Source organism: Tamandua tetradactyla, chromosome 2 (genome assembly GCF_023851605.1).
Source record: "Tamandua tetradactyla isolate mTamTet1 chromosome 2, mTamTet1.pri, whole genome shotgun sequence".
In the NCBI taxonomy this organism is placed as follows: Eukaryota; Metazoa; Chordata; class Mammalia; order Pilosa; family Myrmecophagidae; genus Tamandua; species Tamandua tetradactyla.
The window spans coordinates 50,957,733-50,981,445 of NC_135328.1; the positions used below are offsets into that span (position 1 = coordinate 50,957,733).

The 23,713-nt window shown below is 53.1% G+C and overlaps 2 protein-coding genes across 3 annotated transcripts; both read left to right on the forward strand.

Annotated features, from left to right (window-relative positions):
- The first annotated feature begins 5,600 nt into the window (after positions 1 to 5,600).
- On the forward strand, positions 5,601 to 22,670 carry LCN2 (lipocalin 2). 2 transcript variants are annotated; one of them, XM_077145990.1, is made up of 7 exons: positions 5,601 to 5,827; positions 6,328 to 6,461; positions 7,305 to 7,384; positions 7,576 to 7,695; positions 7,922 to 8,023; positions 8,824 to 8,853; positions 22,653 to 22,670. In XM_077145990.1, exons 1-6 carry the CDS (start codon positions 5,690 to 5,692, stop codon positions 8,844 to 8,846), a joined length of 597 nt encoding a protein of 198 aa, XP_077002105.1. In that variant the 5' UTR covers positions 5,601 to 5,689; the 3' UTR covers positions 8,847 to 8,853; positions 22,653 to 22,670. The 2 variants fall into 2 exon arrangements, with proteins under 2 accessions (XP_077002105.1, XP_077002102.1); XM_077145987.1 differs by lacking the exon at positions 22,653 to 22,670 and adding an exon at positions 8,990 to 9,188.
- On the forward strand, positions 19,497 to 23,127 carry BBLN (bublin coiled coil protein). The gene is made up of 2 exons (XM_077145992.1): positions 19,497 to 19,778; positions 22,653 to 23,127. The coding sequence occupies exons 1-2, from the start codon at positions 19,700 to 19,702 to the stop codon at positions 22,823 to 22,825; spliced, it is 252 nt and encodes an 83-aa protein (XP_077002107.1). The 5' UTR covers positions 19,497 to 19,699; the 3' UTR covers positions 22,826 to 23,127.
- The last annotated feature ends 586 nt before the right edge of the window (positions 23,128 to 23,713 follow it).

Genomic DNA, 23,713 nt, shown 5'->3' on the forward strand with positions numbered 1-23,713 from the left:
GAAGAGCTGCAGATCTTGCCCTCAGGCCAGGCCAGCGGGGCAGCTTCCCGGTCCCCCAGAGCAACCTGGGGTTTCAGATCCAGGCCAGAGCCTTCACACCATGTTTTTGGAGCCAAGAGAAGTCCTCTCGGACACTTGTTGTCATTTAACTCTTCTGGTGCCCACCGCCCTGCTCACTCCGGGTCCAGCCCCACCAGGCAAGCAATCTTCTGACAAGTCCTGAGCTCTTACGGCACCAAGATGAACCAGCCTTTTGGAAGAGCCAGCCCCATCCTCTCAAACAAGGCTGCCTTCAGTGGCATCGAGAGAGACCTGGCCAAGCTGCTTGGGGAGCATGGGGACAACCCAGGAGAGGCCATGCCGGAGATACCCTTCCTCAGGGTTTCCTGCAGTGCCAAGGGCCACGGCAAGAGGGGTGCGGAGCTCGTAGAGGCAGAGGCCATGCCCAGTGCCAGGGCCGTGCCCTGCAGAAGCTTATGAACAAAGTACCCTTTGTCCAACCCCACAGGGGCCCAGTGCCCAGTTACCCCTCCTGGCTGGCTGGAAGCAGAAGCCCTCAGTTCTCCTGTCCCTCCTATGGTCATCTCGGGCCCTTTCACCTCCTTGGAATTCCTGGTCTCAGAGTGAAAGGCAGAAGTGCCCATCTAAGGGGCAAGCTTGGCTTGACACCTGAGGACAAGAACCAGGAGGTGGCCCTTGGCCCAGGCGTCCTGCGGCAGGGCCTGCCTGCTTCCACCTGTCCAGTGGGACCCCGAGGACATCCCCAAAAGGAGGAACCCAATGGGTGCATCGTGGGGGGTTTGGGGAGGTGCTGCTTTAAAGAGCTTTTCCACAGGCAGGGTCCTGTCAGGTGGGAGAGGCAGGAACCAGAAGGCCCTGGAGATGCCCCGGGTGGATCACGGCATGAGGGAGGAGGTACACTGGCCAGAAAGCTGCTTCTGGGAGCAGACCCAAGGCCTTGGAGGAACAAGCACCTCACACTGAACAGTCCTTCCTATCCTAGGCCAAGGGTGGGGAGGTGCCCAGCCTGGGCCTACCAAAGACGTCCCGTCGGTGGACATCAGGCATTTCTGCTGCTACGAACCAGCCTCCCCAGGGCACATTGTCTGCAGGCTCCTCCCAGGGTTGGCCCTTGAATTCCCAGATACCTGCCTTGTCCCTACCTCCCTGGAGCTCTCTCTCTTTTTCTTTTTTTAAAATTTATTTATTACTTAAAAAATTAAGAAACCAAATGAAACATCAACCATATATAATCAGTAATTCACAATATCATCACTTAGTTGCATATTCATCATTTCTTGGAACATTTGCATTAATTCAGAAAAAGAAATAAAAAGACAATAGCAAAAGAAATAAAACGAACACAGGAAAGAAAAAAAAAAGATTATACCTACCATACCCCTTACCCCTCGCTTTCATTGATCACTAGCATTTCAAACTAAATTTATTTAACATTTGTTTCCCCTATTATTTATTTTTATTCCATATGTTCTACTTCTTTGTTGACAAGGTAGATAAAAGGAGCATCAGACACTAGGTTTTCACAATCACACAGTCACATTGTGACAGCTGTATCGTTATTCAATCATCCTCAGGAAACATGGCTACTGGAACACAGCTCTACATTTTCAGGCAGTTCCCTCCAGCCTCTCCATTACATCTTGAATAACAAGGTGATATCTACTTAATGCGTAAGAATAACCTCCAGGATAACCTCTCAACTCTGTTTAGAATCTCTCAGCCATTGACACTTTGTCTCATTTCACTCTTCCCCCTTTTGGTCAAGAAGGTTTTCTCAATCCCTTGATGCTAAGTCTCAGCTCATTCTAGAGTTTTTCTCAATCCCTTGATGCTGAGTCTCAGCTCATTCCAAGATCTCTGTCCCACATTGCCAGGAAGGTCCACACCCCTGGGAGTCATGTCCCATGTAGAGAGGGGGAGGGTGGTGAGAATGCTCGTTGTTTTGGCTGGAGAGAGAGGCCACATCTGGGCAACAAAAGAGGCTCTCTTGGGGGTGACCTGGAGCTCTCTTGTCCAGCCCTTCAAACTGGTAAGCGTGGGATGCCAGGACGTCAACTTGGCTAAGTTGCAGTGTCCAGTTGTTTGGTCAAACACTGGCCTAGACATAGCTGTGACGGTATCTCATAGATGTGACCAGCATCCACACTCAGTTAATTCTAAGTAAAAGAGTGCCTCAACCACGTGGGTGTACCTCATCCACTCAGCCAAAGGCCTTCAGAGCAAGACACGGAAGCTCCACAGAGAAGGAGAAATTCTGCCTCAAGACTCTCAAGTCCTCCTCCCTGAGGTTCCCCTTTCAGCCTTCACTATCTTGTGAGCAAATTCCTTAAAATAAATCTTCTGTTGGTTCTGTTTCTCTGGAGACCCCCGACTGGTACAGACACTTTAGCCCCAACCGTCCACGACTAGTCTGGACACTGCTCACGAGCTTCCGGAAACCAGAAGATGCTCAGACTGGATTCCTGAGGTGCAAGTGCTGCCGGGGAGCACGTCAGAGGGGTGTCGGCCAGGAGTGGAGCGCAGGCTCATCCGTGGCAGGACAGGCCACTGTGGTCTCTGGGGAGCCGCCCTCCAGATAGAATGTGGTTTAGAAGACCCTCAACTATGGTGTGGGAGTGGGGGCAGGCAGGAGCCCTTTCCAAGCTCCCGTGGGTACCAACCCCAAGCAGGATTTGAAAGGCCCAGCCCTGGCTTCTCCCAGGTGGGGCTTGTCCCCACAGCCCCTGCATGGTTCGTTGAGGCCTCAAGCTGGCAGTGGCCGGGCTGTCACTGCCGCCCAGTTGGCTGAATCCCAGGGCCCTGCGGGACCAGCCCCGGCAGCCTCCAGTGACCAGAGTGAAAAACTACAAGGGGCCAAGCAGGAGATGGGGTGAGTGCATGCCCGGCCACCCATGCTGCCACTTATGTGATACAGACCCTTTCCAGAACCCTGGAGCCCTGGACAGAGGGAATCCTCCAGTTCCCTCCTTGGCCAGGGGCCCAGGCTCAGGGGGAAAGAGGGGGGTGAAGAGTGGGGACCTCCAATGTCCTGTCCACCCTGGTGTCTTTGGAGTCAGCCGGGAGTCTAAAACCTCCTAGTGCTGAGTCTCCAGCTTGTGTGTGGTAGGCGTGTGCAGGTGTGCCTGTGTTCATATGCACGCGTGTGTGCGTACGCCTTGGGGGTTGAGCCGTCCACCCGCCCCCACAGCCCTGCTGGACAGTGAGGAGTGTGAGCCCAGCTTTTCACCTTTATCCCTCACCATGCCTGTTGGACTTCTCCCTTTCTAAGGCACAATGCTGCAAGGCCCCCCCAACTTGATGTCCTGCTGCGACCCCCCCACCACCACTGGCCTGGCCTCTGTCCCAGCCATGGCCATGACTCCTTGGACCCCCACAGGGTCTGGCTGGGATACTGCACAGCCGAGACTCAAATCCCCAGAAAGGCCCTGTCCCCTTCGCTTCCACAACCTCTCCCGATTCCTGGACCAGCCCAACCTCCAGGGAGGCTGCAGGTGAGGAAGGGGTGATGAGATGTTGTCACGAAATGTCAGCAGAGGCGAAGACCGAGGCAGACATGGAGGCAGAGAGGGACAAGGCCGGCGGGTCTGAGCCAGTCCTGGAGCCAGTGCAGAGAGAATGGGCCCTGCATGGGTTCTAACAGCACCTCAGATTTGACCGTATGTAGATACCCCAAATCCTGGGTCCTTAGCTACCTGTGGCCGCATTAAATCCACAGAGCAGCTCTCTTGATTCAGGGGGAATTGTGATGGGGGAATGAGCCAGGATTCAAACCCAGCTTGGAAACCACTGAGCTGGTTTCCTCATGCTACAGACCCAGCTTCCCACTGTCTCCTCCTGCTCCTGCCCCCACAACGTGCCCGCCACAGGAGCTCTAACCTCTCTGCCCCTGACCTTCAGAACCCAGAGTAGTCTGTCCATCAGCTCTTTGGCCCCTCCCCTACTTAACATTCTTGAGGGCTCCCTCTGCCAGTCTCCCCCACATCCAACAGCCCCAACAGACTCATAGACACCTTTTAAGGTCACAAAGAGAAGCATCTGCAAGCAGGGGTGGAGCTCCCGGGCGGGGAGGCCGAGGGGCAGACACTGGCCGCTCCAGAGGGCGGGCAGGTGGGTTTTCGTGGCAACATCACTGCTCCCCAGCTTTGCTCATCTTCACTTCCTGGCCTTTCGTCACCCCCGTGGCCGTGGCCGGCAAGCAGGGCCCGACAGGTGGGAGGGGTCCAACGGGGGCCATCCCAGGTCTCATAGAGGCTGAGGTTGCACTTGACCCACTAGCTTAGGACACCCTCTAAAGCTCCTTCCCTCAAACTCACCACCTCAGAGCCCAGGTTGGGGGGAGCTGATCTCCATGCAATAATTGGGTGTAGCTGATGAGGTCCCTGTTGTCCCGTCTGAGGCTGCCAGACATCCAGGACAGCCTTGGCACTCGTGGGTGAGGCATCTCTGGGAGAGCCTACCTGAGGGCTGAGACCTGTCACTCCCTCCCAGGGACACTGCCCAGCCCCCCAGGAAGGACACTGCTGCCCTCCAGGACAGGGCTGGAATCAGCTGTCTCAGGGACAGCTCTGGGCGCCTAGGTCTGAGCTACTGAACATCAAAGCCCAGGCTGGTCTCCAATTTGCCTGAGCCAGAGACAGGGGAATGGTTTCAATGACCTCTCAAAGACAAGGCCAAGTCCTTGCACTCCCTATGACCCAAAGCAACCGGTGTCCAGAGCACGTGCCTGCCCTAGTCCACCAGGCAAAAGCTATGTCACTCCTCGGCCTGTGCAGGTACCTGCCCCCATCCTCCCCACACCTGGCCTCGGGACGGTCCAGTGAAAGATGCAGCCTCTTTGTCCTCCTTGGCCCAGTGGCCACATCTGTAGCTCACATTCCAGCTCAGGGTCTCTGCCCGCTGGCTTCACCAGAGTCCTGGGGTCAGCTGCTCAGAGTGCTGCACGTGGGGCGCAGAGGAAGGGAGGCCCCGTCTCAAGGCGAAGGGCCTCCAAGGTCGGGGCGCACCCCGGCTTAGCCTCTTGGCATGTCACCCTGTACTAGGGCCTGGGTGGGGCTCCCAGGACAGGCAGGATCTGGGTCCAAAAAGCTCAGAGCAGACACCGTGTCCTTCCTTGTCGGGAATGTTCACTTGCAGCTGGCACAGCGTCCCCTGTGCTCTGTGAGAACCAGGAAGCAGCACATGGTCTGCTGGGGGTAAGATGTCCTCTGCTTTCGCAGGTGTAGGGTAGGAGGCCCCTGGAGGGCAGAAGTGACAGCTAATCCAGTTTGACCTCTATTGACCAACACATGGGGCCAAACTCAGAGCAAAGGGAAAGGGTGCAGAGAATGCGCAGAGGGAGCCCTTATCCTTGTTGGAGGGAAGGGGTCTGCAGACTGTCCCCTCCCGCCACCTTCTCCCCAGGCCTCCCTGCCCCTCCATCTTGCACAATCTTGGCCAAGGGTAGAAAGGGGCAGAAGTCTTGCCAAGTGTTTCAGCAGGAGTTGCTGACAATTGCCTCATTCTTCCTGGATTTGGCAAAGGATGCGTCACCCCACCCAAAGAGGGCCGGCCAGCCAGGTGGACCCATAAATAGAGTCCCACAGGCTAACCCACTCACTTGCCTCTTCCTCCTTCAGCACCTGCCAGGCCAGGATCTGCCTGGAGCTCCGGCTTCCTCAGCCCTGAAATCATGTTCCCGGGTCTCCTGTGTCTGGGCCTCACCCTGCTGGGGGCCCTGCAGGCCCAAGCCCAGCGCTCCACCCCAGACCTGCTCCCGGCCCCACCTCTGCTCAGGGTCCCTCTGCAGCCAGACTTCCAGGATGACCAGGTAAGAGGCCTGGAGGGCCTGGGGAAGAGAAGGGCCGAGGGGAGGGGAGGCAAACGGTCCTTGTGTTGGGGCAGGACAAGTCCTATTCAGTCCAGGGCCCCGCCCTCAGGTCCCCTGATGGAGCCCCCACACTCACCTGAACAGACCTTCCCACGTCTGCACGCTTTCCCCCAGAACTCCCGTGAGGCCATCTGAGGGAGGGGCATCTTCAGTATCTCAGCACAGAGGAGGAAACTGAGGCTCAGGAACTCCCTGGGTCACATCACCCCTGCCAGACTCAGTGCTGCCTCCTCGCCCAGGGCTCCCTCCCCAGCCTGGCAGCCTCCAGCTCCTGCCGGCTTCATCAGGCTTCATCAGTGCGGGGCCAACGTAGGCCTGCGGGCCCAGTTAGAGGGTCTCTGGCTCCAGCCAGGCCGCCCAGAGGTGCTGGCAGGAGCGGGGCAGGAGGAGTGGCTCCCGGGACCATGCCTGGGCTTTGCCCACCGCCAGCCCTCCTGCAGTTCCAGGGGAAGTGGTATGTCCTGGGCCTCGGGGGAAATGCAGTGAAGAGAGAACGAGGCCAGTTTACGATGTACACCACCACCTACGACCTGCTAGAAGACCAGAGCTACAACGTCACCTCCACCCTGCTCAGGTGAGAGCCGCCGCCTCCTGGGGAGCTTGCGAGACCTCGGAGGGCTGTCCTGGGGGTCTGAGAGGGGCAGACAGACATCATACCCAAGGAATGACCAAAGCTGAGGGATACTCGTGCGTTCATTCATTTGACTAGCATTGTGCGATTGCTTTAGTGCAGACACACACAAGACTAGAGGGGAAAGGACACAGGCAGGCCTCAGAAAATAAGACTGTGGTCTCAGGCCACCCAGCGGCAGGAGGAGGGACACTGGACCTGGCTTGGAGTGCCACCCCATGCCTTCATGGAAGGCTTCTGGAAGGCAGCCTCTGGGCTGGTCCTCAAAAGAGCTGACCTGCCTCAGAAGTAGATGTGGGGTGCTGGCAGCAGGGGACAGTGACTGCCAAATCAGAGGGCACAGCCCCTTCAGGAAGCAGCAGGCCATCTCGGTGGCAGCCCTGGGCAGTGGCTGATGAGCAGCCTGGAGGGGGACCATTCCAGCAGGGTGCCCGGGCACCAACAAGGAAGGGATCCAGTTTGAGCAGGGTCCCTCAGGCTGCAGCGGGGAGGGGAGTGGCGGGAATGCAGGTGAGGGTCTGGGAGACGAGTGAAAGTGAGGTTAGCCTCCTACAGGTGGGCAAATACACAGGCAGGGCCACCTGGGTGGAGGGCAGCCCTGATGAAGAGAGGACAGTGGGTGCTGGATGGAGGATCAGGGCAGGGCAGGTGACCCGGGCTGGGCCAGGGACACCAGAATCCTGGCCTCTCCAGATGCAGTCCCGGCCCCACCCCTGTGCAGCCCAAGGGGGTCCATGCCTGCGCCATTTCCCCTCTCCCCCACCCGCCCACCTCTTCCTCCCACAGGGATGGGCGCTGTGTCCACTGGATCAGAACTTTCGTCCCAAGTTTCCGGCCTGGCCAGTTCAACCTGGGCAACATCAAGAGTGAGTCCTGAGTGAGGCGGGCTCCTGGAACGGGGCCTCCGGGGTTCTCCTGGGAAGGACACAGACCTCTGTCCCTCTACACAGATGCTGTGATGTCAGGGGAAGCCCAGGCTGGCGGGGCGGGGAGCCAGGGAGCAGCCCCCCTCCTCCCGGCCCGGGCAGGGCTGACCCCTGGCCACGCGCGTCCGCAGGTTACCCAGGATTGCAGAGCTATGCCGTGCGGGTGGCAGCGACCGACTACACACGGTACGCCATCGTGTTCTTTAAGAAGACCTTCAACAACGAGGAGTACTTCAAGACCACCCTCTATGGTGCGTCCTCGCTGGCCCCTCCCCCCAGGGACCCCACTCCTGGCCCCCGTGCAAGAAGAGGAGAAGCCCCATCCCCACCCGACCCCAGGGGCCCTCCGGCTCTGCGCCCCGTCACCGGGGAAGGCCGGGATGTGGCCTGTCCACGAGGAAGGGGTCTGAGGGCTGGGTCACGCCTTCAGCATCCATGGAGGGACCGCTGACCGCTCATGGGCCTTCTCGGCCGCAGGGAGATCCAAGGAGCTGACCCCTGCACTGAAGGAGAACTTCGTCCGCTTCGCCAAATCTCTGGGCCTCACCGATGACCACATCCTCTTTCCTGTCCCAATCGGTAACGGCCGGTCAGGGAGAGGGGAAGGGGACAGGAGGACTGTTTGGGTTTGCTGCTGCCCTACCAGGGAGAGGGAGAGAAGAGGGGCTCGATCCGCTGCTGCAGTCACGGTGGTCTGAGAGGTGGACGGCCCAGGGACCCCGGGGGTTTAGAAAGACCCTGCCCCGCCCCGAGGGGGGTTCTGTGGGGACCCTGGGAATCCAGACCTAAGCGCTTGTCCTGGACAGTTTAGCCAGGGTCTGCCCAGATGAATGGTTTGAGCACAGGTCCAAGTTTCCCGGGTCTCACTGCCCTGGGCGACAGACCCTAATGTCCTGGGTCATGCTGTCCTGGCCACCTGCTCCCCCACCACTCCTAGGTCCTGGGCCTGGGCCACGTCCCCCCTCGTCCTGGGATTTGCTTGCCATGGAATTGGGAGGTGCCCTTGTCTTTGGTGGCCCTGGCCTGGATAGGGGGTTCCCACCAGCCCACTCAGATGGCCCCCGGCCTCCCCCAGGCTGAGGGTGCCAGGGCCCTGCAGGGTGAGCAGACAGACTGCCCGTGCCTGCGTGTGGCTGGGCCCCACCCGCCTCCCCAGCTCGGCCCCTCCCCAGCCTTCTTCCTCCTCTTCCTTCCCCTGGCCTCCTGTCATTGGTCCCTCTGCTGTCCCATCCCTGAGAGCAATGCCCAGATTTTCTGCCAGGCTAGGCTGGAGCCCAGGGCAGCCCAGTGCAAGGGCCCCAGAGGTCAGGGCGCGTACACACACACACACACACACACACACACACACTGGCGGTCCTGACAGACCCTCTCCCCAACAGACCAGTGCATCGATGAAGACTGAGTATGCGGTGAGTATGGCTGATCTGGGGCTGGGGCTGTTGGGAGGCCAGGGTGGGCTGGGGTGGGGGTCTCGGGCTCCTCCTTTCCCCCCAACCCCTGTCCTTGCAGCACCGCTATCCTCCTATTCTCCTGTCTCCCTCTCAGCTACTTCCTGTCTCTCGGGCCCCATGTCCCTCCTGTTGGCCTCTGCCCTGGGTGCTGCCCAGCTGCCTACGCCAGCCCCTCCACCAGTGAGAGAGCCAGGGAGCCTTCTGCACAACCCTGCCCTTCCACCTGCAGCCCCCCAGGCTCCCCTGCCGATGGAGCCCTCATTGCCTGATAAATAAACAGACTGCCAAGAGGAGCTCGAGTCCATGCTCCGCGACCCCTGGGCCATCTGGGAGAGTAAGGACAAGGCAGGCGCACACCAGGGTCACTCCCCAGGGCCTGCCTGCCCCCAGCAAGGGTTGGAGGCCACAGAGCCCAGGCCAGATGTTAGGGCTGCAGAGCAAAGGCACAGATGGGAGAAGACAGAAAGGACCCCCCAGCTCCCCTGCAGCCGACTGCTCCCGAAGCCTTTCCTCATGCCTGCTCCGACTGGGCATTTCTGAGCTCCCAGCCATGGCCCACCCCCAGACCAGCTACAGTCCTCACACACCCCTCCCTTTGAAGGGCACCCAGCCCAACTGGGAGATGATGGGGTCACAGCTCATGCCCACCACAGATGCCCACCCAGGGTCCAGGAGGCTGGAGGGGCCCTAGGGTGGCTGAAGGACAGCCGTCCCCACCTCACCGGGTCCCCCATGGATGCTGGGAGATGGCAGCCAAGGCAGGGGGGTGCATAGTGTGTGGGACAAACAAGGCCGTGACAGACAGGCTCAGCAGGGGTGGCACCTGCCCCTCTGCCAGCCCCTCGCAGGCCCAGTGCCCACCTTCCAGCTCCCCTGTGTGGGTGCCTATGATGACACTCACAGCTGGGATCACCTCCAGACCACCTCGGGGGTGGGAGTGGCAGCTTTGGGGCAGAAGACACCAGGGCCCCAGGCCCTGGGACCAGGACTCTGTATCCGCCGTGTGGCTGGGCCTGTGTTCTGGGGACTGACAGACCCCTCCCTTCTGCAGCTGCAGCTTCTCCATGTCTGCATCATACAAATAGAAACCCTTCCCCAGCCTGTTTTTTTTTTTCCCTCCCTTCTGAAGGTCAGAGGCCAGAGGGGAAGGGAGTCCCAAAGGAACCCCAAAGACAGACACCTGTCCCATTCCCCTTCTGGGGGCGACAGGCACCACGAGCATTTCAAACTCAGTGCCCCATGGAACAGGACAGGACTAGACCACCAGACGCTGCTGTGGCCCCTGAAATCTGAGAAACACTTGGTACAGCCTGGGCAGCAGCTGAGGGACAGGGACCCATAAGCAAGCCCAGAGTGGCCCGACCTAAGAATGACACCCAGGAGGCCCCTGGCCAGAGCCCCAACAGCTGGCCCAGGGGGTGGGAGCTGTGCCTGCATTGCCTGGCTTTGCACCCCACTGCGGGCGGCTGTTCCAGCCCTTTCTTTCCCTTTGCCCAGGCAAGGCAGCACCCCCCTACACCTGTGTCTCCCGGGCCTTTCAGGACCGAGCTCTCAAGCCCAAATGCGCATTATGTTTCCTCCCGGGGTCACCAGGTATATTAACAAGTTACCAGACACTTGGTTTTTTAAAGCAACACACACTTATTCTCTCACACATCTGGAGGTGAGAAGTGCAAAATCAGTTCACGGGGCCTAAATTAAAGCATGTGTGCAGGGCTGCACCCCCTTTGCATGGGAAGAATCCGTCCCCCTGCTTTTTCCAATCCTAGAGCTGTGTTCCTTGCATTCTTTTTTTTTTTTTAACATTTTTTTTTTATTAATTAACGGAAAAAAAGAAATTAACCCAACATTTAGAAATCATACCATTCTACATATGCAATCAGTAATTCTTAACATCATCACATAGATGCATGATCATCGTTTCTTAGTACATTTGCATCGGTTTAGAAGAAGTAGCAACACAACAGAAAAAGATATAGAATGTTAATATAGAGAAAAAAATAAAAGTAATCATAATAGTAAAAAAAAAAAACCTATAGCTCAGATGCAGCTTCATTCAGTGTTTTAACATGATTACTTTACAATTAGGTATTATTGTGCTGTCCATTTTTGAGTTTTTGTATCTAGTCCTGTTGCACAGTCTTCAGCTCCAATTGCCCATCATCTTACCCTGCTTCTACCTCCTGCTGGACTCTGTTACCAATGACATATTACAAATTTATTCTCGAATGTCCGTTCACATCAGTGGGACCATACAGTATTTGTCCTTTAGTTTTTGGCTAGACTCACTCAGCATAATGTTCTCTAGGTCCATCCATGTTATTACATGCTTCATAAGTTTATCCTGTCTTAAAGCTGCATAATATTCCATCGTATGTATATACCACAGTTTGTTTAGCCACTCTTCTGTTGATGGACATTTTGGCTGTTTCCATCTCTTTGCAATTGTAAATAACGCTGCTATAAACATTGGTGTGCAAATGTCTGTTTGTGTCTTTGCCCTTAAGTCCTTTGAGTAGATACCCAGCAATGGTATTGCTGGGTCGTATGGCAATTCTATATTCAGCTTTTTGAGGAACCGCCAAACTGCCTTCCACAGTGGTTGCACCATTTGACATTCTCACCAACAGTGGATAAGTGTGCCTCTTTCTCCGCATCCTCTCCAGCACTTGTCATTTTCTGTTTTGTTGATAATGGCCATTCTGGTGGGTGTGCGATGATATCTCATTGTGGTTTTGATTTGCATTTCTCTAATGGCCAGGGACATTGAGCATCTCTTCATGTGCCTTTTGGCCATTTGTATTTCCTCTTCTGAGAGGTGTCTGTTCAAGTCTTTTTCCCATTTTGTAATTGGGTTGGCTGTCTTTTTGTTGTTGAGTTGAACAATCTCTTTATAAATTCTGGATACTAGACCTTTATCTGATATGTCATTTCCAAATATTGTCTCCTATTGTGTAGGCTGTCTTTCTACTTTCTTGATGAAGTTCTTTGATGCACAAAAGTGTTTAATTTTGAGGAGCTCCCATTTATTTCTTTCTTTCTTCAGTGCTCTTCCTTTAGGTTTAAGGTCTATAAAACCGCCTCCAATTGTAAGTTTCATAAGATATCTCCCTACATTTTCCTCTAACTGTTTTATGGTCTTAGACCTAATGTTTAGATCTTTGATCCATTTTGAGTTAACTTTTGTATAGGGTGTGAGATATGGGTCTTCTTTCATTCTTTTGCATATGGATATCCAGTTCTCTAGGCACCATTTATTGAAGAGACTGTTCTGTCCCAGGTGAGTTGGCTTGACTGCCTTATCGAAGATCAAATGTCCATAGATGAGAAGGTCTATATCTGAGCACTCTATTCGATTCCATTGGTCGATATATCTATCTTTATGCCAATACCATGCTGTTTTGACCACTGTGGCTTCATAATATGCCTTAAAGTCAGGCAGTGCGAGACCTCCAGCTTCGTTTTTTTTCCTCAAGATGTTTTTAGCAATTCGGGGCACCCTGCCCTTCCAGATAAATTTGCTTATTGGTTTTTCTATTTCTGAAAAATAAGTTGTTGGGATTTTGATTGGTATTGCATTGAATCTGTAAATCAATTTAGGTAGAATTGACATCTTAACTATATTTAGTCTTCCAATCCATGTACACGGTATGCCCTTCCATCTATTTAGGTCTTCTGTGATTTCTTTTAACAGTTTTTTGTAGTTTTCTTTATATAGGTTTTTTGTCTCTTTAGTTAAATTTATTCCTAGGTATTTTATTCTTTTAGTTGCAATTGTAAATGGGATTCATTTCTTGATTTCCCCCTCAGCTTGTTCATTACTAGTGTATAGAAATGCTACAGATTTTTGAATGTTGATCTTGTAACCTGCTACTTTGCTGCACTCATTTATTAGCTCTAGTAGTTTTGTTGTGGATTTTTCCGGGTTTTTGACGTATAGTATCATATTGTCTGCAAACAGTGATAGTTTTACTTCTTCCTTTCCAATTTTGATGCCTTGTATTTCTTTTTCTTGCCTAATTGCTCTGGCTAGAACCTCCAACACAATGTTGAATAATAGTGGTGATAGTGGACATCCTTGTCTTGTTCCTGATCTTAGGGGGAAAGTTTTCAATTTTTCCCCATTGAAGATGATATTAGCTGTGGGTTTTTCATATATTCCCTCTATCATTTTAAGGAAGTTCCCTTGTATTCCTATCTTTTGAAGTGTTTTCAACAGGAAAGGATGTTGAATCTTGTCAAATGCCTTCTCTGCATCAATTGAGATGATCATGTGATTTTTCTGCTTTGATTTGTTGATATGGTGTATTACATTAATTGATTTTCTTATGTTGAGCCATCCTTGCATACCTGGGATGAATCCTACTTGGTCATGATGTATAATTCTTTTAATGTGTTGTTGGATACTATTTGCTAGAATTTTATTGAGGATTTTTGCATCTATATTCATTAGAGAGATTGGTCTATAGTTTTCTTTTTTTGTAATATCTTTGCCTGGTTTTGGTATGAGGGTGATGTTGGCTTCATAGAATGAATTAGGTAGTTTTCCCTCCACTTCGATTTTTTTGAAGAGTTTGAGGAGAGTTGGTACTAATTCTTTCTGGAATGTTTGATAGAATCCACACGTGAAGCCGTCTGGTCCTGGACTTTTCTTTTTAGGAAGCTTTTGAATGACTAATTCAATTTCTTTACTTGTGATTGGTTTGTTGAGGTCATCTATTTCTTCTTGAGTCAATGTTGGTTGTTCATGTCTTTCCAGGAACCTGTCCATTTCATCTAAATTGTTGTATTTATTAGCGTAAAGTTGTTCATAGTATCCTGTTATTACCTCCTTTATTTCTGTGGGGTCAGTGGTTATGTTTCCTCTTCCATTTCTGATCTTATTTATTTGCATCCCCTCTCTTCTTCTTTTTGTCAATCTTGATAAGGGCCCATCAATCTTATTGATTTTCTCATAGAACCAACTTCTGGTCTTATTGATTTTCTCTATTGTTTTCATGTTTTCAATTTCATTTATTTCTGCTCTAATCTTTGTTATTTCTTTCCTTTTGCTTGCTTTGGGATTAGTTTGCTGTTCTTTCTCCAGTTCTTCCAAGTGGACAGTTAATTCCTGCATTTTTGCCTTTTCTTCTTTTCTGATATAGGCATTTAGGGCAATAAATTTCCCTCTTAGCACTGCCTTTGCTGCGTCCCATAGGTTTTGATATATTGTATTTTCATTTTCATTCGCCTCAAGGTATTTACTAATTTCTCTTGCAATTTCTTCTTTGACCCACTGGTTGTTTAAGAGTGTGTTGTTGAGCCTCCACGTATTTGTGAATTTTCTGGCACTCCGCCTATTATTGATTTCCAACTTCATTCCTTTATGATCCGAGAAAGTGTTGTGAATGATTTCAATCTTTTTAAATTTGTTAAGACTTGCTTTGTGACCCAGCATATGGTCTATCTTTGAGAATGATCCATGAGCACTTGAGAAAAAGGTGTATCCTGCTGTTGTGGGATTTAATGTCCTATAAATGTCTGTTAAGTCTAGCTCCTTTATAGTAATATTCAGATTCTCTATTTCTTTATTGATCCTCTGTCTAGATGTTCTGTCCATTCATGAGAGTGGGGAATTGAAGTCTCCAACTATTATGGTATATGTGTCTATTTCTCTTTTCAGTGTTTGCAGTGTATTCTTCACGTATTTTGGGGCATTCTGTTTCGGTGCATAAATATTTATGATTGTTATGTCTTCTTGTTTAATTGTTCCTTTTATTAGTATATAGTGTCCTTCTTTGTCTCTTTCAACTGTTTTACATTTGAAGTCTAATTTGTTGGATATTAGTATAGCCACTCCTGCTCTTTTCTGGTTGTTATTTGCATGAAATATCTTTTCCCAACCTTTCACTTTCAACCTATGTTTATGTTTGGGTCCAAGATGTGTTTCCTGTAGACAGCATATAGAAGGATCCTGTTTTTTAATCCATTCTGCCAGTCTATGTCTTTTAATTGGGGAATTCAGTCCATTAACATTTAGTGTTATTACTGTTTGGATAATATTTTCCTCTACCATTTTGCCTTTTGCATTATATATATCATATCTGACTTTCCTTCTTTCTACACTCTTCTCCATACCTCTCTCTTCTGTCTTTTTGTATCTGACTCTAGTGCTCCCTTTAGTATTTCTTGCAGAGCTGGTCTCTTGGTCACAAATTCTCTCAGTGACTTTTTGTCTATAAATGTTTTAATTTCTCCCTCATTTTTGAAGGACAATTTTGCTGGATATAGGAGTCTTGGTTGGAAGTTTTTCTCTTTTAGTAATTTAAATATATCATCCCACTGTCTTCTAGCTTCCATGGTTTCTGCTGAGAAATCTACACATAGTCTTATTGGGTTTCCCTTGCATGTGATGGATTGTTTTTCTCTTGTTGCTTTCAAGATCCTCTCTTTCTCTTTGACCTCTGACATTCTAACTAATAAGTGTCTTAGAGAACACCTATTTGGGTCTAATCTCTTTGGGGTGCGCTGCACTTCTTGGATCTGTAATTTTAGGTCTTTCATAAGAGTTGGGAAATTTTCAGTGATAATTTCTTCCATTAGTTTTTCTCCTCCTTTTCCCTTCTCTTCTCCTTCTGGGACACCCACAACACGTATATTTGTGCGGTTCATATTGTCCTTGAGTTCCCTGATACCCTGTTCAAATTTTTCCATTCTTTTCCGGATAGTTTTGTTTCTTTTTGGAATTCAGATGTTCCATCTTCCAAATCACTAATTCTATCTTCTGTCTCTTTACATCTATCATTGTAGGTATCCATTGTTTTTTCCATCTTTTCTACTTTATCCTTCACTTCCATAAGTTCTGTGATTTGCTTTTTCAGTTTTTCTATTTCTTCTTTATGTTCAGCCCATGTCTTCTTCATGTCCTCCCTCAATTTATCGATTTCGTTTTTGAAGAGGTTTTCCATTTCTGTTCGTATATTCAGCATTAGTTGTCGCAGCTCCTGTATCTCATTTGAGCTATTGGTTTGTTCCTTTGACTGGGCCATATTTTCAATTTTCTGAGCGTGATCTGTTATCTTCTGCTGGCGTCTGGGCATTTAGTCAGATTTCCCTGGGTGTTGGACCCAACAGGTTGAAAGATTTTTCTGTGAAATCTCTGGGTTCTGTTTTTCTTACCCTGCCCAGTAGGTGGCGCTCGTGGCACACGTTTGTCTGCGGTTCCCACCAGTAAAAGGTGCTGTGGGTCCTTTAACTTTGGAAAACTCTCGCCGTGGGGGAGGTTCGCCAGCCGAAGCAGCTTGGAAGAGTGCAAGCTGGCCCCGGGGTCCGAACGCTGGGAGGGTCGCTGGCCGCCGCAGGCCGGGAGAGCGCCCGTCCGAATTTCCTAGTCGGCCCGGAGTGCCAAGCATGGCGGGAGGGCGCCCGCCGCCGCGGCCCAGGAGAGTGCACCGTTCCCAGCCAGACCGGGGAGTCACGTGTTTGGAAGGGACCCCCCCGGTCACCGTTCTCCGCGGCCTGGGGATCTCCGATCCAATTCTCTCAGTTGGTCCAGGGGGCTGTGCGTGGTGGGGGCGCCAGCCGCCACGGCTTGAGGGGACTGCCTGCCCAATTCTGCCAGCTGGCCCGGGAAGGAGCAGGGGAGGGACTCCGGCCGCTTGCCGCCCCGCCCAGGGAAGCTCGCACCCCTCGGCGATCTCACCGGAGCGGGTTCTCCCAGCCAGTCAGCCGTTCCAGGATGGGGTATGCTGTCTTTTTTATCTCTGTCGTGGCTCCGGGAGCTGTTCTGTATTGTTTCTACTCCCCTAGTAGCTGTTACTATGGAGCCAGACTGTCTGGGAATAAATCTGGGCTTCTTCACTTACTACTTGGACAAGACGTTTACTCTTTCTGTGGCTCAGCTTACCCATCTGGCGCACAACTGCTGGGAGGAGAACACAACACTGGCCCCAGCACTTCCCGCCCCCTTGCATTCTTTAGCTTGTGTCCCCTGCCTCCGTCTTCAAAGGCAGCGGTGTAGCATCTTCAAATCTCTCTGTCTGCTGAGGTCGTCACATCACCTTCTCTCTTCTGGCTGCATCAAATCTCCCTCTGATACAGACACTTGTGATGACACTTAGGGCCACCCAGATAATCCATGTTAATCTCCCCATCTCAAGATCCTTAATTTAATCACATTTGTAAAGACCCTTTTTAAAGAAACATGCACAGCTTCCAGGAATTAGGACCTGGCTATCTTTGGGGGATGTTATTCAGGCTACGACACTGGGCTTGGAGAAGGAATGATGGTAGAGTTTGTAAAATGGAGGGGTTCGAGGATCCCAGCCTTAGGTGGGAAGTGGCCAGAGACCCCAGAGACAGGGGGCACCCCCTGCCCTCATCAGGACAGACTAGGGTGGGTGGCTATTTTCTCCCATGATCTGGTGTGTGGGCCATGACTGCCGGAGTGGGGTGGGCAGAGCCAGGCCAGCTCTGGGATGGGGCTGCAGCTGGGTCCCATCCTTTCCCCTCCAGTATCACAAGCCTCCTCAGGGCTGTTCTTGCGCCCTGGGTGGAGGCCAAGCGAGTCCCATGAATAGTGGTCTCCCCAGTGCCCAGGCTTCTCCTGCCCACTTCTCTGCCTCTGTCCTCACCCCTGATGCCAGGCTCCAGGCCCCTACCTAGGCTCCAGGAGAATGGCCACTCCTAGGTGGAACTGGTCCTGCTGGGGACTTTGCGGGGGGGGGGGGGGTCCTGCAGACTCTGGCCCAGGCCCCCAACCCTGGATCCCAGGCCCAGGTGTTTGTGCACCCTGGTCCCCACGGCAGGATGGGGATGCTGACGGGAGAGAGGGGTATTCTGTGGGGCTGAGTGTCTCCTTGAGAAAGAGGAGGCGGGCCGAGCTGGGGCAGCGCTAGGCAGAGGTCTGAGCAGAGCTGAGAAGGAAGGCCCATGAGAGGATCTCCTTGGGGCCACGACATTTCCTCAACCAAGAGAGCAGAGCCCTGTGCCCTCTGACAGCCACAGACATACGAGTGCACAGGCATGCAGAAACACGGGTCACGCATGCAGACATGCAGACGCAATCCAAACATGTTCACCCCTATAAGCACAAGACACCCAGAGAAAAACACAGGCACACATTCCCATACATTCCCAGATGCAAATCTCATCTGGGTCACTGGACACAACGCTGGGTGGTCGTCCACAGACAAGGGGAAGATCCTGCAGCCTCCCAGGCACACGGGGTGTGCGCAAGATGCTGGTGGAAAAACACAGGTCCTCAGAAACACGCCAAGAGGCATGACAGGGAGCAGGAGGCATGACTGGAACACGGAATTAGGAGGACAAGAGGAAGTGTGCCCACCCCTTTCCATCAAGGAGGGTCGGCTGACATGGGTTAGGGGCCATTTGCTGCAGTTCTTTGGGCGCTAGGTCAGTGCAGACTTCACCTCCAGCTCAACCTGTTTCAGGGATAAGGCGCCAGCCTGTCCGTGAGCAAGTCAGTGGTGGCTCCTTTAGCAGGTGACAGAGTCAACCTTACCTCTGCCTTTCTCAGGTTAAATGGGGGGGCAGCTTCTGGGACCAGGGAGAGCCCCCCCCCCCCTTTGTCATGGTCTGGGAACATACCCAGGCTGACCCCTGACCCTGAGGTTGGTGTGGCCTCAGGAACAACCAGTGTGAGACCAGGACCTGCCAACAGGGTGGCCACTACAGCTACACAAGTCCCCAGAGTGACCCCCCCTCCCATCTCTCAGCTGTACCCCTGGCAGGATCACACCTCTGGAACCAGCCCAGAAGTGACAATTTCTGTGTGGGTGATTTTGGGCAAGCCTCCCTTTCCCAGCTGGTAAACGTGAGGAATGACAGCGGAAGAGCCAGCCTTCTCCTAAAACTCTCAGCACTCAGCCACACAGGCCTCCATTACAGCCCCAGGAGTGTGCAGCAAACCCTGTCTTTATTGTGAATATGACATGCAGCCCTGGCTAGGGCCTGGGAAGAGCAGGAATTAGGGGGAGCCTCTACCTCTGCCCCTGCCCCCAAGTCCAGGGATGGCATGTCCCTAAAACAGACTCTCCCTACTTTCCTTGTCCAGGGCTGGGGCCTGATTCCCACTCATAGAGTCTAGGCGGCCACGGCAGGGCAGCCAGGAGAGCCTCAGGAAAACGTCTGAACACAGGGAGGTCCAGCACAGGCTGGGGGGTCGCCTCCACTGGGGCTGGGGTAGGAGAGGACGAGGTAGCCCCTTCTTAGCTCCCAGGTAGTTGCTGAACATAAATTTCTCACAAATTTGCAAGAGGCCTTGGAGACCACCGGTCTCAGATTTCGCCCCCACGGAGGGTCTGGCTCGCGGACACGAAGTTCCCCCGAGGCAGAAAGGGCAGCAGTGCAGGGGTCCCTGGGTGCCCTAGCCTAGAGCCCTCGATTCTCCCGAAGGTTTCCCTGCGTGGCGGGGAGGGGTGCGAGGAACTGACCACGCCTAACAGCCTCGAGAGGGGCGGGGCTCGAGGGGGCAGGCGGGGTGTGGGCGGAGCTCTAACTGTGAGGTAGGGTGTGGGCGGGGCTATGACGGGGGCGGAGTCTGACCACGGAGTGGGACGCGAACCCGGATTTCGCGGGAAGGGGCGGAGCTCTGGGTAAGGGTCGGGTCGGGGGCGGAGCTTGGGCCTCCCGGCCCGGGCCGCAGGGGCGGGGCTCGGGTCGTGAGACGGCGTTCCGCCCCCGCGTTCCACCCTTCCGGCTCGGCGCTCTGTCCGCTCCCTGTACTTTCCGCCCCGCGCCGGGTGTCGGCGCGTCGGAGGCCGCCTTCCATAGTCGTGCTGCTCTTGCGGCGCCCGAGCCCGCAATGTCGGGCCCCAACGGGGACCTGGGCATGCCGGTGGAGGCGGGCGCGGAAGCCGAAGAAGACGGCTTCGGGGAAGCAGGTGATGGAGGGGGCCGGCTGAAGCGACTTTTGCCTTTCCAGGGGTGCCCTGCTGAGAAGGGGAATCGGCACTTGGGTCGTGGCTTAGAAGGGAATGAAGAGCCCTCCTGTCCCTAGCCGCTGGGTGGGTCCCGAGCTGCCAGTGCCGTTTCGAGGGTGTAGGGCGAGCGCCTGGAAGCGCGAGCCTGGAAGTCGCAGCACTAGAGAACTGTGGGCGACCGGCCCCGTTTTACACGTGGGGAAACTGAGGCAGCTTCACGAATACGCCCATCTGAGATTTGCTCCATCCACTTCCTGCAGGGAGACCGAGGCATCCGAGGGGGGCGGGGCTGTCTTGGGCTGTCTTGGATTACCTGGGGGGGTGCCCACTATGTGGGCTCGCCCTCTCTGCTGAGTCAGCACCAGCAAGCCCCTGGTTTTGCTGGTGTAGCCTCCAAGCCTTGTCAAATGTGACCTGTTTACAGAGCAACCTCACTGGGGGCGCCGGGGTGGGGGGTGGCGGCAAGGTGTGAAGAGAGAACCAGCGGCCCATCTAGGGCCTCAGTTTCTTCATCTGTAAAATAAGAATAATGGTTAATATCTCCTGCATTGAAATGTGTCAGGGTTAAATGAGAAAATGAATGGAAAATTCTTAGCGGGTTTCCAAGCAGGTAAATAAATGTTCAGTAAGTGGTTATCATGGCTCTCTTAGCACAATAAGAGATTGATTTAATAACTTAGAGGGAAAGACTTAGTAAATGTGGGGTAAATATGGGATCTGCTTTTTTTTTTTTCATGTAACAGCTTTATTGAGACATAATTCACATACCGTGCAATTCATCCATTTCATTTAAAGGGTACAATTCAGTGGTTTTTAGTATATTCACAAAGTTGTACAACCATCACCGCAGTCAGTTTTCAGTTTTAGAACGTTTTCCTCACCTGGGGTCTGCTTTTAATAGAGTAGCCGACATCCTGCTGGGGGAGGGGGGCAGTTTAAATGGCGGGCTTGCAGGTCTGCCTTGGGAAATGCTGGTGACCAGTAGCCAGATGTGTGTAGTCACCTCCTGCTGAAGGGTTTGGCCGGGCAGTGCTGTAGCTGTGGTGGGAGCATGAGGAAAGGCCTTCTGGGGAGGTCACATTGAGTGGACATTAGCAAATTCATGAGACTTAGAACAGTGGGGCAGAGGGCATGCCAGGCAGAAGGCAGAGGTTTGGAACTGGAAAGTGCCCTTGACACAGATATGGCCTGGCCTGGAAGTGGTGTGGAAACACCTCTGCCCTTCCCTTCTCTTGGCTGTGTCCCTTAACACAAATGTGAAATACTGGTAATTATGACCATCTCTTAAGTACCTGCTGTGGCCTGGTCCTATCTGATCTCTTGATATTTCAGTCCTTACCACTCCCAGTTCTCATCCTTTTCGAGAGGGGTACAATAACTTGCTGGGACCTAACGAGAATAGGAACTCATACCCAAGTCCACCTTCTTCCCAAGTCTGAGTCTTGGCTAGAGGACCCTGAGCAGACTCCTTTTTCCTTGGGCCTCAGTTTCCCCATCTGTGCCACAGAGCATTAGATTCAGAGATCCAGTCCGGACTTCCCAGATTCTGTCCTCTGTAAGGCATGCCTTCATGGGGCAATGGATGCCCTTCACCTAGATCATAGACACATTCATACCCATATTCCATCAAGCTTCTCTGACCCTGGCTTTTCCAACCACTGCCAGCTGCTTCCCTTTTGGTCCTGAGCTGGCAACCAAGTGTGTCTGAGCCAGGGGGGCCTGAGTCATCAGCTGGCTCAAAACTAGGTCCCACAGCAGGCATAGGACCAGACTTTGGCTCCAAAGGACATTATGTAGCTGAGAGGCAGGTCAGCAGTGGTCTTAGTGGAAAGAACTATGGCCTCTGGGGGAGGCCAAGGAAGAAAGGAAGACTTCTTGTAGGAGGAAGCATTTTGAACTTATCCTTGAAGGGTTGTTGTGGTTGAGGTATTCTGGGTGGCAGAGACAGTTGAGCAAAGGCAGAGAGGCTGAAAAGTCAGGGGCTTCATTCATCCATTCATTCAACAAATGCCTATTGTGTGACTGTGAGGGCACCGGAGAAACAGCAGTGAAAAAGACAAGACTTACGCACAAATAATCTCAATGGTACATCCCAAGATGGGGATTATGGATGTGTGAGAAGAGCAGTGGGATCAGGAATAGAGACCTGATCCTGTCTGGGGCATCAAGAGGGCTCCCTGTGTGACATCCATGCTGAGACTTGAAGGATGGCTAGGACTTATCTAGGAGATGAGGAAAGGAAGACAGAAGGAGGATGCAGCACGTTCCAGGAAGAGGCAGTGGCACATTCAGAGGGCCTGAGGTGGGCAGAGTGAGGAAAGGAAAAGGCATGACAGGCAGGGCTAGAGAGAGGGAAGCAGGGGCTGGATCACGATGCAGGGCCTTGGAGAGTCTGCTGGGTGCTTCGGGCTTTATCCTGGGGATGGAGGGAGCCATGGAACAGCTGGAGAAAAGAATGCCTAGGTACAGAGAATAATGTTCAGCTGAGGGATGTGGGCTCTGAGCTCAAGGCAGCTGTGAAAGGAAGTAGAGAGACTAGACACCTAGCAGGATGTCCCAGGCAGGACACTTGCCTGGCTGACCACCCTATGACCCCTGAACTTTGTTAAAGGGATGGTGCACTATGGCACTAAGATGTTTTTCCTCCAAAGCCTTTCCGTTTTTGGTATCTACCTACTTTCCAGATGGTGAAACTGGGGCTCAGGGAGGGGTAGGGACTTGGCCAGGGCCCCTTTGGTGCTGCTTCCTGGCCCCCAAAAGGCAGTCGGGAGTGGGGGGAGATATCTGTGAGCCTGGAGGAGGCACAGGACCTTAGCTATGTCTTCCTCCTCCCAGAATATGCCGCCATCAACTCCATGTTAGACCAGATCAACTCCTGTCTGGACCACTTGGAGGAGAAGAATGATCACCTCCATGCCCGCCTCCAGGAGCTGCTTGAGTCCAACCGGCAGACGCGCCTCGAATTCCAGCAGCAGCTTGGGGAGGCCTCCAGTGATGCTGGTCCCTAGGCTCTGGGAAGCCCCAGCCAGGCCCCAGCCTTGCCTCCCCGGGCCAGGTCTGGCCTGGGCACTGACCACCTGGCTTAGGTACCCTCTTAAGGGCTGGCCTGCAGGTCCCCTGGTGAGTCTGCCTGTCTGAGCCATCCTCTTGGCACTCCCTTTGGCCTACCTGGGCCAGCCACAACTGCCTGGTGACTCCTTCCGGGGCCAGGTGTGGGCCTGCAACCTACCCACCTTGCCTGCCTGGCCACCTTGTGGACACTCCTACTCCACCTGAGCCTTGAGGGCCCACATTAAACAGGTTTCCCCAATGCCACCGTGCCTTTCTCCTCTGTACCCCAGGATGAGGACCCCTGTGGCTGCCAGAGGTGAACAGGGCAGACTAGGCCTTCTGGGTGTTGATCATGCGTTGGTAGTTCGTGGGCTGGTGGTGGGGCTGAGGTCCTGGGCTGCCTGATGTTTCTGGACACGGAAATGTCAGAACCTCCTCTCCATCTGGTGTGCTCTGTGCCATCGGCTGTTTTCCCAGCCCTAGCCGAGGCAGCGTCAGATGTGTGACCTTGTGTTAACACACTCAGCCTCTCTGGGTACCAGGGCCTTTGACCAAATCAACTTAGTCTCACACACATGCTGTGCAACCTTGAGCCTGGCCTTTCTGTTCTTCACCTTGGTCTCCCAGCTGGCCAAGAGCAGGGCTGGCCTGGTTGTCTTTCTGTAAAAATCTTTTTAAATGGGAACATAGCAGAACTACAAGGCCAACAGAGCCTGGCTTCCATTCACTGATGATTCATCGCAGAGTCGCCTGATGAAGAGGGCTGGGCTCTGCTAGTGAACCCAGGACTAGAAGCAGGGGCAGTGAACAGCAAGGGCTCCTACTCCTGCACTTCACCTTCCATA

Excerpts from the sequence above, each read along its gene's own strand:
- LCN2 (XM_077145990.1), top strand. The coding sequence starts at position 5,690 with ATGTTCCCGGGTCTCCTGTGTCTGGGCCTCACCCTGCTGGGGGCCCTG. Across the intron at positions 7,385-7,575 it reads CAACCTGGGCAACATCAAGA|GTTACCCAGGATTGCAGAGC; the intron begins GTGAGTCCTGAG and ends GCGCGTCCGCAG. Across the intron at positions 7,696-7,921 it reads CTTCAAGACCACCCTCTATG|GGAGATCCAAGGAGCTGACC; the intron begins GTGCGTCCTCGC and ends TCTCGGCCGCAG.
- BBLN (XM_077145992.1), top strand. The coding sequence starts at position 19,700 with ATGTCGGGCCCCAACGGGGACCTGGGCATGCCGGTGGAGGCGGGCGCG. Across the intron at positions 19,779-22,652 it reads AGACGGCTTCGGGGAAGCAG|AATATGCCGCCATCAACTCC; the intron begins GTGATGGAGGGG and ends TCCTCCTCCCAG.